We start from the raw sequence: 14,135 nt of genomic DNA, 5'->3' as shown, positions 1-14,135 counted from the left end.
CTGAAAATCGGAACCGGTTCAGAGTTTGTCCGACCCATCAACAGATCCTGTCCGGATAATGTTTGGGCCTGGAAAGCCAAGAGGCCGCTCAAAACATTGTTTGTTTGTGTTTGGAGTCAGGACTGAGTTTAGCAACTGCGTACGTGCGGTAGTTTCGTGTGCGTATAGACCAGGGGGGCAGCCAACGGCTCAGGAACCGCATGCGGCTCTCGAGAGGACTGCTTCATTTTTATTAAGGAGTCACCGTCTCTCGTATTCACCACGTGCATTGTGGCTCTTAATATTTATTGAGGGTTTTTTTGTTTTCGAAAAAGATGCCTCTTCTTGATTTGAAGCTTTCGTGACTGCAAGGAATTATATTCTTAGGTTTTTTCGGTAAAGTCACGTAGGTAAAACATCAAAATTAATGAAAATTAAATAAAATAAAAACAAAAATCAAGACGTTTCGGAGGCAACACAAGTCTCCGTCATCAGGTGGGACCGTCACAGCCGAATGCAGCTAATTCGGCTGTGACGGTCCCACCTGATGACGGAGACTTGTGTTGCCTCCGAAACGTCGTGATTTTTGTTTTTATTTTATTTTCATTAATTTTGATGTTTTACCTACGTGACTTTACCGAACAAACCTAAGAATATGCCTCTTCTTCTTCTTCTTTGTTTGCCGACTCCTGAGATACATACGCACACACACGCAGTCGGGCTTTCCGATGAGATCTGTGAACTTCATTGCATGGACACATCGTGCTGCTGTCAAACCCCCAATGGTTTCAAATGTGTAGCGGCGCTCACAATGATGATGTTTCATCGGCAAAAGCGCCCCCCCTCTGAAAATGAGTGAAGAACACTTGCGCTAGATGATAATAATGTGGAGGCTTTCATAAATCCACTGCTTGATGAAGGCCCTCCGCCTTGTCAGTCGTGGCCGTTGATTGACCATACTTCATCACTTTGGTCAGTGCAGGTTGGTTAAGAGACGGGGCGAGGAGCAGTTCAGATATCACTCGGCCGCTGATTATAGCCCCTAGCCAGGACTGGAACTGTTTGTTGACGTCTACGCGCAGCGCCGCTAAATGCCAATGAGTAGGAAGAATCGATAATATTTTTTTGCGTTAGATCGCATGGATATACATGTGTCGTTAAACCCGCCACAACCCGCCACAGCCAATTAGTAAGGTTTGTCACGTAAACAGAACGTGTGCCAATTCGTTACTAGTACAGCACACCGGTGTGTTGGAGAGCAAATCCACAACATTTACAATCTGAGTACGACGTTTCACCAGTAATTACAACTAGCTTCATCAAGCAACAGCCAGATTTGTCGCGAAAGCCTACGTGATAAACTGAGTAGGAAGAATTTCTCGAATATCTCAATTAAAATGGACGATATAAATATTTATTGAATATTAAAAAAAACTATTTCTTCCGAGTGTTCTCGGTTACTGTGTTCTAAACACAGTCGTTGAGAATACAAATGTGTACATTTATGTTAAAACGGTTTGGTTTCTTTAAAATATCTGTACTTTTCAATTGAGATTCCCGATCCACCCGCGGGCCGGTGAGCCGATCTGTGTGGAGAAATTGCAAGTGAGAAAAAAAATATTCTTAAAATATTTTATTACCTCTCATGTGTACACTTCATTGCTTATTTACGCTCTCGGTTGGCATTAAATCCCCATATTCGGCAGCACCCAAAGATTCTTCTTCACCGGGCCCCATTTATTTTTGGACATCTCTTTGTCGTAATCTCTCTCTCTGTGTCCGTGTCCACGTGGCCACGCGGCAGGTGCTCTTCGAGGACGTGTTCGCCGAGCCGGAGGGTTCGCACAGCATCCCCGGCGTGTGGAGGTGCGCCTTCAGGACCTACAACGGCACCAAGTGGTTCTGCTACCTGCTGCTCTCCGTGCTGTGCGCCGTGCCGCTCTCGTGCTGCTGGGGCTGCGACTTCGCGTGCGCGCAGTTCTCCCACGTGTGGAACGTGACGCCGTGCCTGCGCATGTGTCGCATGAACATGATCTGCCTGCAGATGTTCAGCGCCACGTGCATCCGTTGCTGCCTCGACCCGGTGTGCGAGTCGTGCGCGCTGTGCTTCTCGAAGATCAAGGTTGAGAATGTCTAGCCCCGGGCGGCGAGGGCGAGGGTGGATGTGTGGATGTCTCGCCCGAGGATGGTGGTGAGGGTGGATGGATGGGTGGATGTGTAGCCCTGGGGGTGGGGGTGAGGGTGGGTGGGCGGATAACGGAACGCGTTGCCGTTTGGTAATAATTCAATCAGAGGCGGTAAAGGTGTTTACATCTGTCTTGATAATTTACCCTCTTTAAACTGGCATCTACCCCCCTCTCCCCCGCCTAGTTCTGGCCGTTTAACCTGCAGGTTCTGTTTATTTCATGGCTTTCCATGCACGGCGATGGCACATTGTTGGGATCTACGGGCGAAATGCGCCACTTTAACAAATGTAAATTATCATCAAAGTAGCAGCAGCTATGGGGGGGTAAACAAAATACTGTTTATGGCCCCAAGTAGCTCAGGGGGGGGGGGGTTGGGGGGGGGGCGCACCCGGAATGGTGAATGAAATTACGAATGCACCAAATACAGGGTGCTTCAAATAAATGTTAACACTTCCGATAATTTGCAAGAATACCACAAGAAATGTTGTGCCTCCCGGCTCTGGTGACCACCTGGAGAAGATTCCAGGCACGTGTTGACAATGGTGGCGAACAAGTGGAGACTGTTTGACTTTTTGAAACTATTAACATTACATTTGTTATCATGCAGTGTATTATCCGTTCTTTTACCATTAAAAACGATAGTCCCCTGTAAGTGTTAAACATATTTAAGCACCCTGTACTTACCACGTGAATGGAATTGCGAACCCACCAATTACCGAGTGTGTATCGGCTCGGATTTGAGATCACAAAATAAACACTTGAAGCCAATTAACGCATCAACGCCATTTCATCTCGAGCACGTTATTGCAGCAAACTTGTCCGCAATCATCGGTATATCTCTGTGGAAGGAAGGCCATGGACCGGCCGACGTCTTTGGGAAAAGACACCGCCACCTTCCGATATGAGGACGCCACTGGAGCTGTGGCACTTTTAAATCGTCAAGATTGACAATCTCATTTTTTCGCACCCGCTTGTTGTGTGTCAGTTTGTTGTCCCTCCTGCACCCGCGCACCTCCGATGAGCGTGGGTGGCTCCGTACGGTGCGAAAAAAGATCAATATCCATACATACACAACATACGCACATAGACAACATCCATACATAAGTACACAACATACATAGATAGCATACATACCCAACATAATACATGCACAACATCCATACATACGCGGCCGTCCATAAATGACGTCACGCACCTGGGGGGGGGGGGTCAGACATTTGTGACGATGTGACAACGGGGGGGGGGGGGGGTGAGAAAGGTGACGTCACATCAAAATGCACAACTTTAAATAAATATAGACAACACGTTCTACTTAATTAAATCGACTTTTTAATAAATGTTTTCTCCTACAACATCGGTGTGCAGCGCCACATTAAATACGCACTACAATGACAAAAGTTTATAACGATTTGACGCATGTTTAATTTTTTTTGGGGGGGGAGGGGCAGAGCTTTGTGACGTCATATTTGAGGGGGGGTCTGACTTTTTGTGACGCCGTGTGACTAGGAGGGGGGGGGTGGTAAGAAATCGTCCAAAATCGCGTGACGTCATTTATGGACGGCCCCTACACAGCATTCACATATACACAACATATATACATGCACAACATCCATACACACAACATGCACGGCCAAATGTGCGTGCTGCGTGGCTGCTGCGACCCCACGTGGCCACAGCCAGGGATGATCGACGGACAAGGCGCCTGGGTGACTCCTTAACGAATGAACGACGAATGCCCGCCCCTGCCAGGCCACTGACTCGACGCGCCTTTGCACCGAGGCTCGAGTCGTGGTGCTGCGCGTGACTTGTCGGTGAGATCATTCCAGTGTCGGGATATTTGAGGTACAAGTCAGGTTCAAGTTCAAGTTCATTCATTAGGTATATAGCCCTGTGAGCCATTCGGCTCTTGAATCGGGTGCAACCGCAATAAACAAAAAACAAAAACATGAACAAGAAAACATCTTAAAGTAAATATGTGACTAAGTGCAAACAGGAAATCCAAGAAAATACAGCAAGGTATTGCAGAAAAAGCACCGTACACCAACAGCTGTGTGCAAAAATCCCAGTGGGATGCAAGTCAAACAACAACAACAACCACAAGACAACTTAGATTAAGGCCATCAGTCTTACTCCGTACTACATCAAACAAACATGGCTAAACCAAATTTTATTTCGAAATCACCAAAATAAAGCCATGAAAGCAATGAAACAGTGATCATAGGAACTGGGACGGAATTTTCACAATAAACGACGAGGTGCTGTGGGCATGTCTCAGGAGGAACGTATTGGCCCTCGCAGAGACACTGAGCCAACACCTCTCAGAGCCTGGCTTGGAACCCCGGTGCCTGGATGTCCGTGTCTTTTATATTATTATATGTGGAGATGGATATGTGTGAATGATATAGATGTATTGTCTGCCTATCCGGTGTATTATTTACGGTATGTTCTCCACAACGATGATGACGACGATTATTTAGTGTTCTGCCCCGGAGTTAGATTGCAATACAAAAAAAAGCGACGTGACATGATTACGGGCCCTTGTGAGGGACATAGCGCAGTACAACGTCCCCTACATCACCTCTCTGTGGTCATTTCGCTAAGCAAAACACGGCGGTGAGTCAGCAGAGGACGGCTTCCTCCTGCTGCGGTGCATTGTGTGTTGTCAGTGGATAATCGTAACAATTCCATTTATGTTTGTGGTTCTTTCGGTAAAGTCACGTAAACATAAAAAAAAATGAAAATAAGATAAAATAAAAAATAAAAAATTAAAATCATTAATTGAAAATAATAAAAGCAGAAAACCCACGACGTTTCGATCGCAACACAAGCAGTCTTCATCAGGTGGAGAGAAAAGTGGGGGCAAGCCTCCAAATGTAGCTGCTTATAAGGGCTCCAGAGTGAGTGGGCGGGGGAAAGGGAACGTTAGGTTGCTCGGTCAATGGCAAGGGTCAACGGCAGCGTGGTGTATTCCGCAAATATGGCCGACTGTGAGGGCGGGCACAAGCCGGCGTGAGTAGGTTAAACGTTGAGTTTTATAAGGGCACCACGGGGTGACCAGCCCCTCCCCACCCAGCCCCACCCCTCCCACCCCCACCCAGCCCCTCCCCACCCAGCCCCTCCCCACCCAGCCCCTCCTCACCCTCCCCTCTCCACCCAACCCCACCCCTCCCATTTTTGGATGCACGACGGACGGACGGACAGATAAATAATCCCCTGTGGGCTGGTGGAACCAGGTGGTTCCTACCAGTATAAATGGTGCATATATTCGCAGTGCATTTGCAGTTCTTTAGAAACTCCTCCCTTTTTTGTTGCCCACATAATGCACGAGCTGAATACACGGTGGTTTGGCTGCTGCAACTCCTTACGATTGAAATTCCCCTCCCTTTATTACTGCTAATCCTACTTCCTCCCTTTATAACTGCTAATCCTACATAATACACGAGCATAATATGACTTTGAGACCCCCCCACCACCTACACATTCCACAAGAAGTGACTAATCCCATATCTGCATTTTCTATCAATATGCTTAATTCCGCTGTTGATATGTAAACTCCTTTGTCAAGGCGCTCTCCTCCCACGACCCAGCTTAAATATACGCTGCCAAGCTTGGCGGTGTTCATTGGGACGCTGTCTTTCCGACAGCTCTGTTTCTTCACCTGAGGACGGCTGCTTGTGTTGTGGCCGAAACGTCGTGATAATTTTTATTTTATTATGTTTTATTTTTATTATTTTATTATTTCCCTTCTACGCGACTTTACCGAAATAACCAAGAAGATGAATCCCTGCAGTCACGAAAGCTTTAAATCGAAATTTAAAGGTAGATGGTAGATACATACACACACATTCAAGTAATGTTTGACGCATGGTTGGGTTAGCTTTTCCTGTCCCTAACGTAACCAGTGTGCTTGTGTTACTAATAAATGGTGCATATATTCGCACTATAATACAATTAAGTCATTAAGAGGACGTTAAACTTGTCACGGTTGGCTTGGGATAAATTGGTTGGTACGTTAGGCCACGCCCTATCGTCACGTGCAGGTGAGGCAGTCACGTGATAAAATCGCCAGTCACGTGATTAAATCGCTAGTCACGTGCCCAACTGGACGAGGCGAGCTGCTGTTAAAATTGAGCTTAACCGTTGCAATTTAATCCGTCGTCATCCTTACAATACACCATTAACACAGTTATGTTTTATCATACATATTTGATATTAGTGACCTTGCAATAGTATTTAATTATTAATATATATATTTTTTTATATTTACATAAATGTAAATATGCGATATTAATGGTAGGATACATTCCCTCAGGATTTTTTAGAACGGGAGGCCTGTATCGGTGGGGGGGGGGCAATCGTTTCGCCATCCCGTCGATATTACAGGTTTGATATATATGTACACTTATTTGTTAATAGTTTTATAGTTTTCAAATATGTACGATAGTGTGCAAATGTTATAGTATCAAATAGTTATTGATAATTTGCAGTGTTAATGTTGTAAAATGTTGAGCCGCCATTATTGAGGCCTATTTGCTTAGTTGGAACCTGCCTCTTTGAATATATAAATTACACATAGTTATGTATCGCTTAATTGATCAATAATTAATAGCAGAGGTGTGGACTCGAGTCATGTGACTTGGACTCGAGTCAGACTCGAGTCATGAATTTGATGACTTGCGACTCGACTTGGACTTGCATAACAATGACTTTGTCCCACCTATGAGATGTGGACTCGAGTCATGTGACTTGGACTCGAGTCAGACTCGAGTCATGAATTTGATGACTTGCGACTCGACTTAGACTTGCATAACAATGACTTTGTCCCACCTATGATTAATAGTATTATAAATTCTAGTTATGATAAGCACCGTAGTGATTCTCAGTTGTCTTTCAGACAGCTCTGTCTTCACCTGAGGACGGCTGCTTGTGTTGTGGCCAAAACGTGAGAATTTTATTTTTATAATTGTATTATTTCCCTTCTACGTGACTTTACCGAAAAAACCAAGAATATGATTCTCAGTACTGTTTAAGATCCTAGTATTAATCGGAACGGGGCTATGTTATAAATATTGTATAAGTATGGTAATCTGGAAAAAAGCATATTGTAAATCGTAGTCTGGATAGGTTATGTAAATACTAGGATAATTATGGTAATACAAATAATAGGTAAAATAGGTGTATTAATCATAGTTAAGTTAGGAAAAGCATAGTATAATGGATAGTTATGATTAGTATGATATAAATAATGTTTGAAATAAGTATAGCGAGTTTTATTCAAAAAATGTTTACAATCGTGATACTCTTAGGTTTTTTCGGTAAAGTCACGTAGGTAAAAAATAAAATTAAAATTAATAAAAGTAATAATAGAAATAAAATAATAAATCACGACGTTTCGGAGGCGACACAAGCTTCTGTCTTCAGGTGGAACCGTCACAGCACGATTGCTGTATCAAGTACTGTACCAAGAAGATGACTTGATACAGCTATCGTGCTGTGACGGTTCCACCTGAAGACGGAAGCTTTTGTGTTGCCTCCGAAATGTCGTGATTTATTATTTTATTTCTATTATTACTTTTATTAATTTTAATGTTATTTTTTTACCTATGAGACTTTACCGAAAAAACCTAAGAGTATGAATCCTTGCAGTCACGAAAGCTTCAAATCTAGAATACAATCGTGATGCCAGCACGTCGATATTACAGGTCCGTTGGCGTAGCTGGGAGCCGGACGAAACGCGTTCCTTCGGAGTGGGCAGGTAGGAACTTGGTTGGACAGCGCATTCGTGCACGACAGACAAATATGCACGACAGACAGACAAATATGCACGACAGACAGACAAATAATCCCTGGTGGGCAGTGTGGAACCTGCTGTTCCTACCTGTATAAAATATAACTTGAGGTAGCCAGGCAGCCAGCCAGGTAGCCAGCCCCCTTAACTATCGGCCCCTCCCCCTTGCTTAGGCCCCTCCCCTGACCCCCCCTCCCTCAGGCCACTCCGCTGACCACCCCTCCCTTATGCCCCTCACCTGACCACCACCCCCATATCCTTAGGCCCCTCCCCTGACCACCCCCATATCCTTAGGCCCCTCCCTTGACCCCCGTCCCTTAGGCCCCTCCCCAGACCACCCCCCCCCCATATCTTTAGGCCCCTCCCCTGACCCCCCCTCCCTTAGGCCCCTCCCCTGACCACCCCCCCCATATCCTTAGGCCCCTCCTTTGACCCCCCCCTCAGGCCCCTCTCCTGACTGCCCCCTTCCTTAGGCCCCTCCCCTGACCCTCCCTTAGGCACCTCCCCTCTCCGTACCCGGCAGTAGGTCTCCACCAATCAAAGAGCTGTTTATATATATTTATGCACGACAGACAGACAAATAATCCCTGGTGGGCAGTGTGGAACATATTGTTCCTACCTGTATAACCCAATTTTGAACCCTCGTCAACCTCTCGGAAAGGATTGCCACCAAAGCTTAAATTTCATCACTTATTGATGACCTCACTGTGTCCTCGATAACGATCACAGCCAGGAAAGAACGAGGCACAATGGGCACGGGTCACATTAGCAAGAATCCATTATTATGCTAATTGTGTGTATGTTCAACTTATTTTGCACTGTGCAATTGTGCTAATCAGAGGTGCGGGGGAAGGACAAACTTAACACAAGCAGTTCTAAAGAAATTAGTTTTAATTATAGATTTAAAAGCGCATACGTTCAGTGGCTTCCTGATATTGAAAGGAATAGCGTTCCACACGGCTGCAGAAGCCACATCTGAAAGCGTGCAATGCGGTGACAGTCTTTGTTCAATGGCCAGTCTAAAGCCGCCGCTGCTGCGAGGATGGACTTGAGTTTGCGTCAATAGATAAATAAGTAATATAAAAAAAAAACTTATTTAATAACACGCTTTTATGAAATGTACTAGTAATGGCAGAACTCCACGACTACAGGAAGTGGCCCCGAAGCTTGCCATAACGTAAGGAACAGTGGCCAATTACAACCAACGTCAGTTGACCGTGAACAATTAGACCCAAGCCTAAACATAATATATATTTTTATGATAGAATATGGTATTGTCATCAGTATGACATAATCATAGCAAGTTTGCAGTCGATACCACATTGGGAAGTGGGTTAAAATTGAGTAACAAGATTTGAGGATACAACAACGACAAACTGAGTTAAAAGAAAGCGTGTAATAAAGGCATTGAGCTTACACTTGACTCCACTCGGAGAGAGAGCAGGTTGACCCCATCACGGCCCCCTGCATCACCGTGGGGACTGCAGCCGCCTCAGCAAAAAACGACCGGGAGGTGGGAAGGGCACAGCACATGGAGTGCCGTGGTCCTCAGAACATGGGGTTACCAGGGCCATCGGTGCTGATCCTGGATCGTGAGCTGAGCTGTTCCTGGGGTCGCTGCAAAGGGTGAGAACTCGGAAGGCCACGATGAGTCTCATTTTGCAAGAGTGACCCGGGGAAACGAATTTGTTAGTAGTGGCCAATGATCGCTGCTGTGTACTGGAGTGTCATTTGAATATTTAGCAGTGTATTTTTGAATTTGTCAAATTTGGACCATGATTGCTGGCACGTGATGGCCTGCTCCTGCAAATGACGTCATGGAATTGTTCATGTCCACTGTGAGTGAAGCAGACAGTGCGTAGTGTTACTTTGGATATCACACACCAAAGTGCTAACCAGGGCGGCCAGCCGATTCAAATCGCAAACCTTAGCAACAAGCGGTGAGCGCTCTACTTCTGGGCGATGTCACAATCCAAAGAGTATGACCACTGAGATGGAGCAATTAAATCATGCTCGTGTTCCATCACTAGATCGAGAAAGATTGAGATGGCTATGGGGAGGCCTTTTTCCGGCAGTGGAATGGCCATGGAGGATGAAGTCACATCAAACTTGCAGCCACTAGCGCTGCAACCATTCAATGTGATATTTAAGAAATAACTAGCTTGTTTGACCATTCTAGGACTGAAGCTGTAATATTTACGGAAAAATTGAGCAGAGTGTAATTGTATCTTGTGTAAATTTAATGTCAGTGAATCTTGCACAAAAGGATGTCATCAAACACTTCACTGCATTTTACTGTAGCACTGTATTAATGGCAGTGATTCTTGCACAAAACTGTCATAAAACACCTCACTTCATGTCAGTTGCACTGTATATAACTGACCTTCAATTTGTTAAAATTCACTGCTCTGATACTTTAATCTCTTCTGCTTTCGGTCACTGGGTTGAAATAAATAGGAATTCGATAAAATATCTGGAAAATCACCGAGAAATTTATATTTTATCATAATGTAGAAATAGGAAATAAGTAAACACACCAAATCCACTTTGTTGCTGCGTATAATTGTTTATTAGATTCACTTGCAATAAAGAAACGTCAAACTTGAAGCGAATTTGCGATTTTTTAAATTTCCGCTCGACCTTTTGAGTGTAAAAAACCACCCGCTCATGAATATTAATGACAGCGGGGGGGGGGGGGTTGTGGCATGTAGAGTGACGTCACGCGCGTTACACACAAACAGACATTCTTGGCTCATTATAGGAGTAATTAGATTCGCAACCCCAAATTGCCCTAATGAATCGAATTTCTAAGGAGCGGATTGTCACCCCCATACCGATGGTGGAGCCAACACGGAATAACAGAAAATTGTGTCAGTTCAGCATCATAGTGATGATGGGCCACTCGGTGACTCCGAAACCAGGGATGAGGCCAAATGGCCCCAAGGCAGGAAGTTCAAAACTTAGTCATTTGTTACCAATTGAGAAACCAGGGCCGTGTGAACGTAGAATATAAATAAACAAAACCAACATTTTTTTACATTTTACCAGGTAAAGCCCACTGAGATATATATTTCTTTTTCAGAAGCAAACTGGGCAAAAAATGATAGCTCAACGAAGTGGCTTATGGTGTTCACATTTATAGCAACCAAATACTTAAGAATCACTGCACCAGATTGAATTAAATGATGACGTCACCCTGCTGCTGCTCTATTTAAGACCGGGAGCAACAGGAGAGCTTCACCATTCTTGCCCGATGAAGCTGATTGTAATTACCAGCGAAACGTCTTACTCAAATTTTTAAATGCTGTTGATTCTCTCATCAACACACCGGTGGGCTAAAGAAGTGAATTATTTTGTCCTTTGAAAAACGTGACATTTTTTACTGTTTGGCCGTGTCGGGTGGTGGAGGGTTACGACACATTTATAAATAACGCGATCTGACCCAAAAATCTATATTAGGAATAATATTGGTCGCGAAAGCCTACGTGTTAAACAAATACTTTAAACACATTTATAAATGTCGAGGGAAAAACCGAAGGACCCGGGATTGAACTTACAACCTCCTGCATACCAGGCGAGGTAGTAAACATCTCATCATCATGGCACTCTCTCGCCTCCGTGGCACCCAAATGAAAGCATTGTAGGCGCCTGTGAAAAATAGGGTGCACGAGTGAGCTTAGACCCGAGCCTGGGACGAAGGGCCTTTTCGGGAATGAAACACAGATCGTGTTTCTGTTTGCGGTATCGACAAGTGTGAAGCCGCAGCATAATCTATGAAGAATGCAGTGTTTAACAGAAGTGCCAAGACTTTGTAATTACATTTCAAATAAAGCCATTGTTTATTTTTTTTCATAACTGGGATTACAGTACATTTCTATGTGTTATATTTACATGTCTATCAGCATCTGTGGTTTTGTGTATGTGTGCGTGTGTGTATGTAGGTAGTGGATCGCACCCTGCGCTATGGACCCAGTTACCAGAATTTCAGTACCACTGACGGCCAACAGTCCTAGGTCTCCTGTGGGTCGACTCAAACTCAGGTGAGAGACCTGGTGCGACATGCAAAGATCGTCACTTGGCAAACAAAGGTGGCCGGGAATGGTCACCCAGTCCATTGTGTACCATGCCGGCCTTGCCCCAACAGTTTAGCACCTCGGCTTTTGGGTGAATTTATAAATATTTGGAGTGAAGAGGCATTACTGGGAGGGTTTGTCGTGGAAGCGAGTTGCCATGCATGACTACTTCCTCTTGAATTTAAATGTTGTCATCTTCTTGAAAAAGCAGCCTTCATGTTGCTGTGCAGCTTCTTTGCATTTTCTTATTCGCCAGTAGTTTCTTGAATTTAATTTTTGCCTGTAAGGAGACGGATCCATGTTAAAGTAGCAGCGAGTAGTGGAGAGTGGCCTTATTGCTGACGCCACACTGTGCCTTGACAGTGCCATGCGGTGGGCCCTTGAGCAGTGACTAATTCATACAATTGGCGGTAGCAGTAAAATCATCATCGTGCTGCCAAACTCCTAATGGTTTCAAATGTGTGGCGGCCCTCACACTGATGATGTCTTATGGTCCCCTCTGGAAATTAATGAAGAACACTCTGTTATGTATATACTATATATACATAACGTAAGGGACTGTGGCCAATTACAGCCAACGTCAGTTGACCGTGGAAAATTAGACCCAAGCCGAAACATAACATATAAAAAAGGATGTTTAAAAATATAGATGTGTTATGATAGAATATAGTATTGTCATCAGTAAGACATAAGTATACCAAGTTTGCAGTCGATACCACATTGGGAAGTGGGTTAAAATTGAGTTACAAGATTTGAGGATACAACAACGACAACGACAACAACAAAAGACGAGTGAGTTAAAAGAAAGCGTGTAAAATAGTGGTGTTTCGGAGGCCTGATGATAAAGGCCTTTGCAAGACCCTGGAATTGAAATGTGAGTGGGAAGGAATTAGTGGGGACATGATGCCTCTTCCTTGGTGTGGGTTGCGAATTTGATGAGCTATAAAGCTCTTTTTCATAGATGTCCAGTAGGACATTTGTGCCATGCTAAGTGCACCTTCAGGCCTGCGAAGTGTCAAAGGCTTGTAGCCAGTAGGTCATGGAACAGACCCAGGTGCCATGGGATTGACTAACTGAGATGACTGGCAGATGCACACGTAACACACACACTTCTCTCACCTGACTTCACTTTCTTCTTGTGGTGCGTGTTATTGTGGCCGTTCCTGTTCCCATCTGCGTTGCCGCTGGTCCCTGGATCAGAGGACCTCCATAAACCACCCGCCTGGCGCCGCTTCTGCATCGTCCACGGCCCTCGGCTGCAGCATTACGCATGGGTAAAGTGCGGTAAGGCCTTCCAAGATGTTTGTCCGGAGCCATGGTGGCTTGTCTTCCCTGTTCGTGGGACTGGCTTCACTGGCATCATCTACAGTCTGTGCTGGAAAGCTGCCATAGAGCACAAAAAGAGAAGCAGAAGAAGATGGTTTAGACATCGAAGGTTTCACCCACCCGAATGCAGCGTACAGCGCTTGTGCACTCAAGGCTTTCTAGGTTCCTGCACAATGTTCTTACCTTCTGAGCTACGATTACCACACACATACCTCGACATTGTCTCAGAAAGATGGATATGCATTTGAAGATTCTTTAGTTATTTTTTTCATCACTGCCTTGTGGTAGGTGTAGAGATCATAGTGTGAACTGATACTGCTGAGATCCTAATTTATACGCCAGGTAGCTGCTTGTGATAAAACTGGGCTTTAAAGTGAAGCGAGTTTGTTTTAATTAAATCCTAGTTCTGAGAGTTATGTGATGGAACTGATATATGTTTCCATGGACCATTGTCTAACATGGGGTGATGCTGCAAGAGAATGGGGATGGATGAATCATTTTGGAGCATGATGCTTAATGCACATGAGTTAATTGTATCATCGATGAAGCTTGAAAATGTGTGCCAGACTGCAAACGACACGTCAATTAGTTGTGTAGCTACTAGATAAGAGCTTTTTGTTTCAGTTTGTTTTTCTTCAAGTCGCTTTAACATGAGGGACTGACTCTTCCAAATATTCCCAAAAAAGTTATTTCTGCAATGATATTTTTTTGTGACAATAGGCCCACAGTGATGACATCACCTTTATTGCGTTATTGAAGAACAAAACACGAGGATGTCTTCAC

At 44.6% G+C, this 14,135-nt stretch overlaps 1 protein-coding gene across 1 annotated transcript in view; it reads left to right on the top strand.

The window, feature by feature from the left end:
* LOC144947156 (caveolin-3-like) overlaps positions 1 to 2,116 on the top strand; it is a 3,190-nt gene extending 1,074 nt beyond the window's left edge. The window contains exon 2 of the mRNA XM_078876350.1: positions 1,784 to 2,116. Coding sequence (XP_078732476.1) covers positions 1,784 to 2,116 — 333 coding nt within the window. The remainder of the gene's footprint in view (positions 1 to 1,783) is intronic.
* The last annotated feature ends 12,019 nt before the right edge of the window (positions 2,117 to 14,135 follow it).

This window comes from Lampetra fluviatilis, chromosome 44, assembly GCF_964198595.1.
Source record: "Lampetra fluviatilis chromosome 44, kcLamFluv1.1, whole genome shotgun sequence".
In the NCBI taxonomy this organism is placed as follows: domain Eukaryota; kingdom Metazoa; phylum Chordata; class Hyperoartia; order Petromyzontiformes; family Petromyzontidae; genus Lampetra; species Lampetra fluviatilis.
The sequence above is the reverse complement of the archived record's forward strand: the minus strand, read 5'-3'. Positions and strand labels throughout refer to the sequence as shown.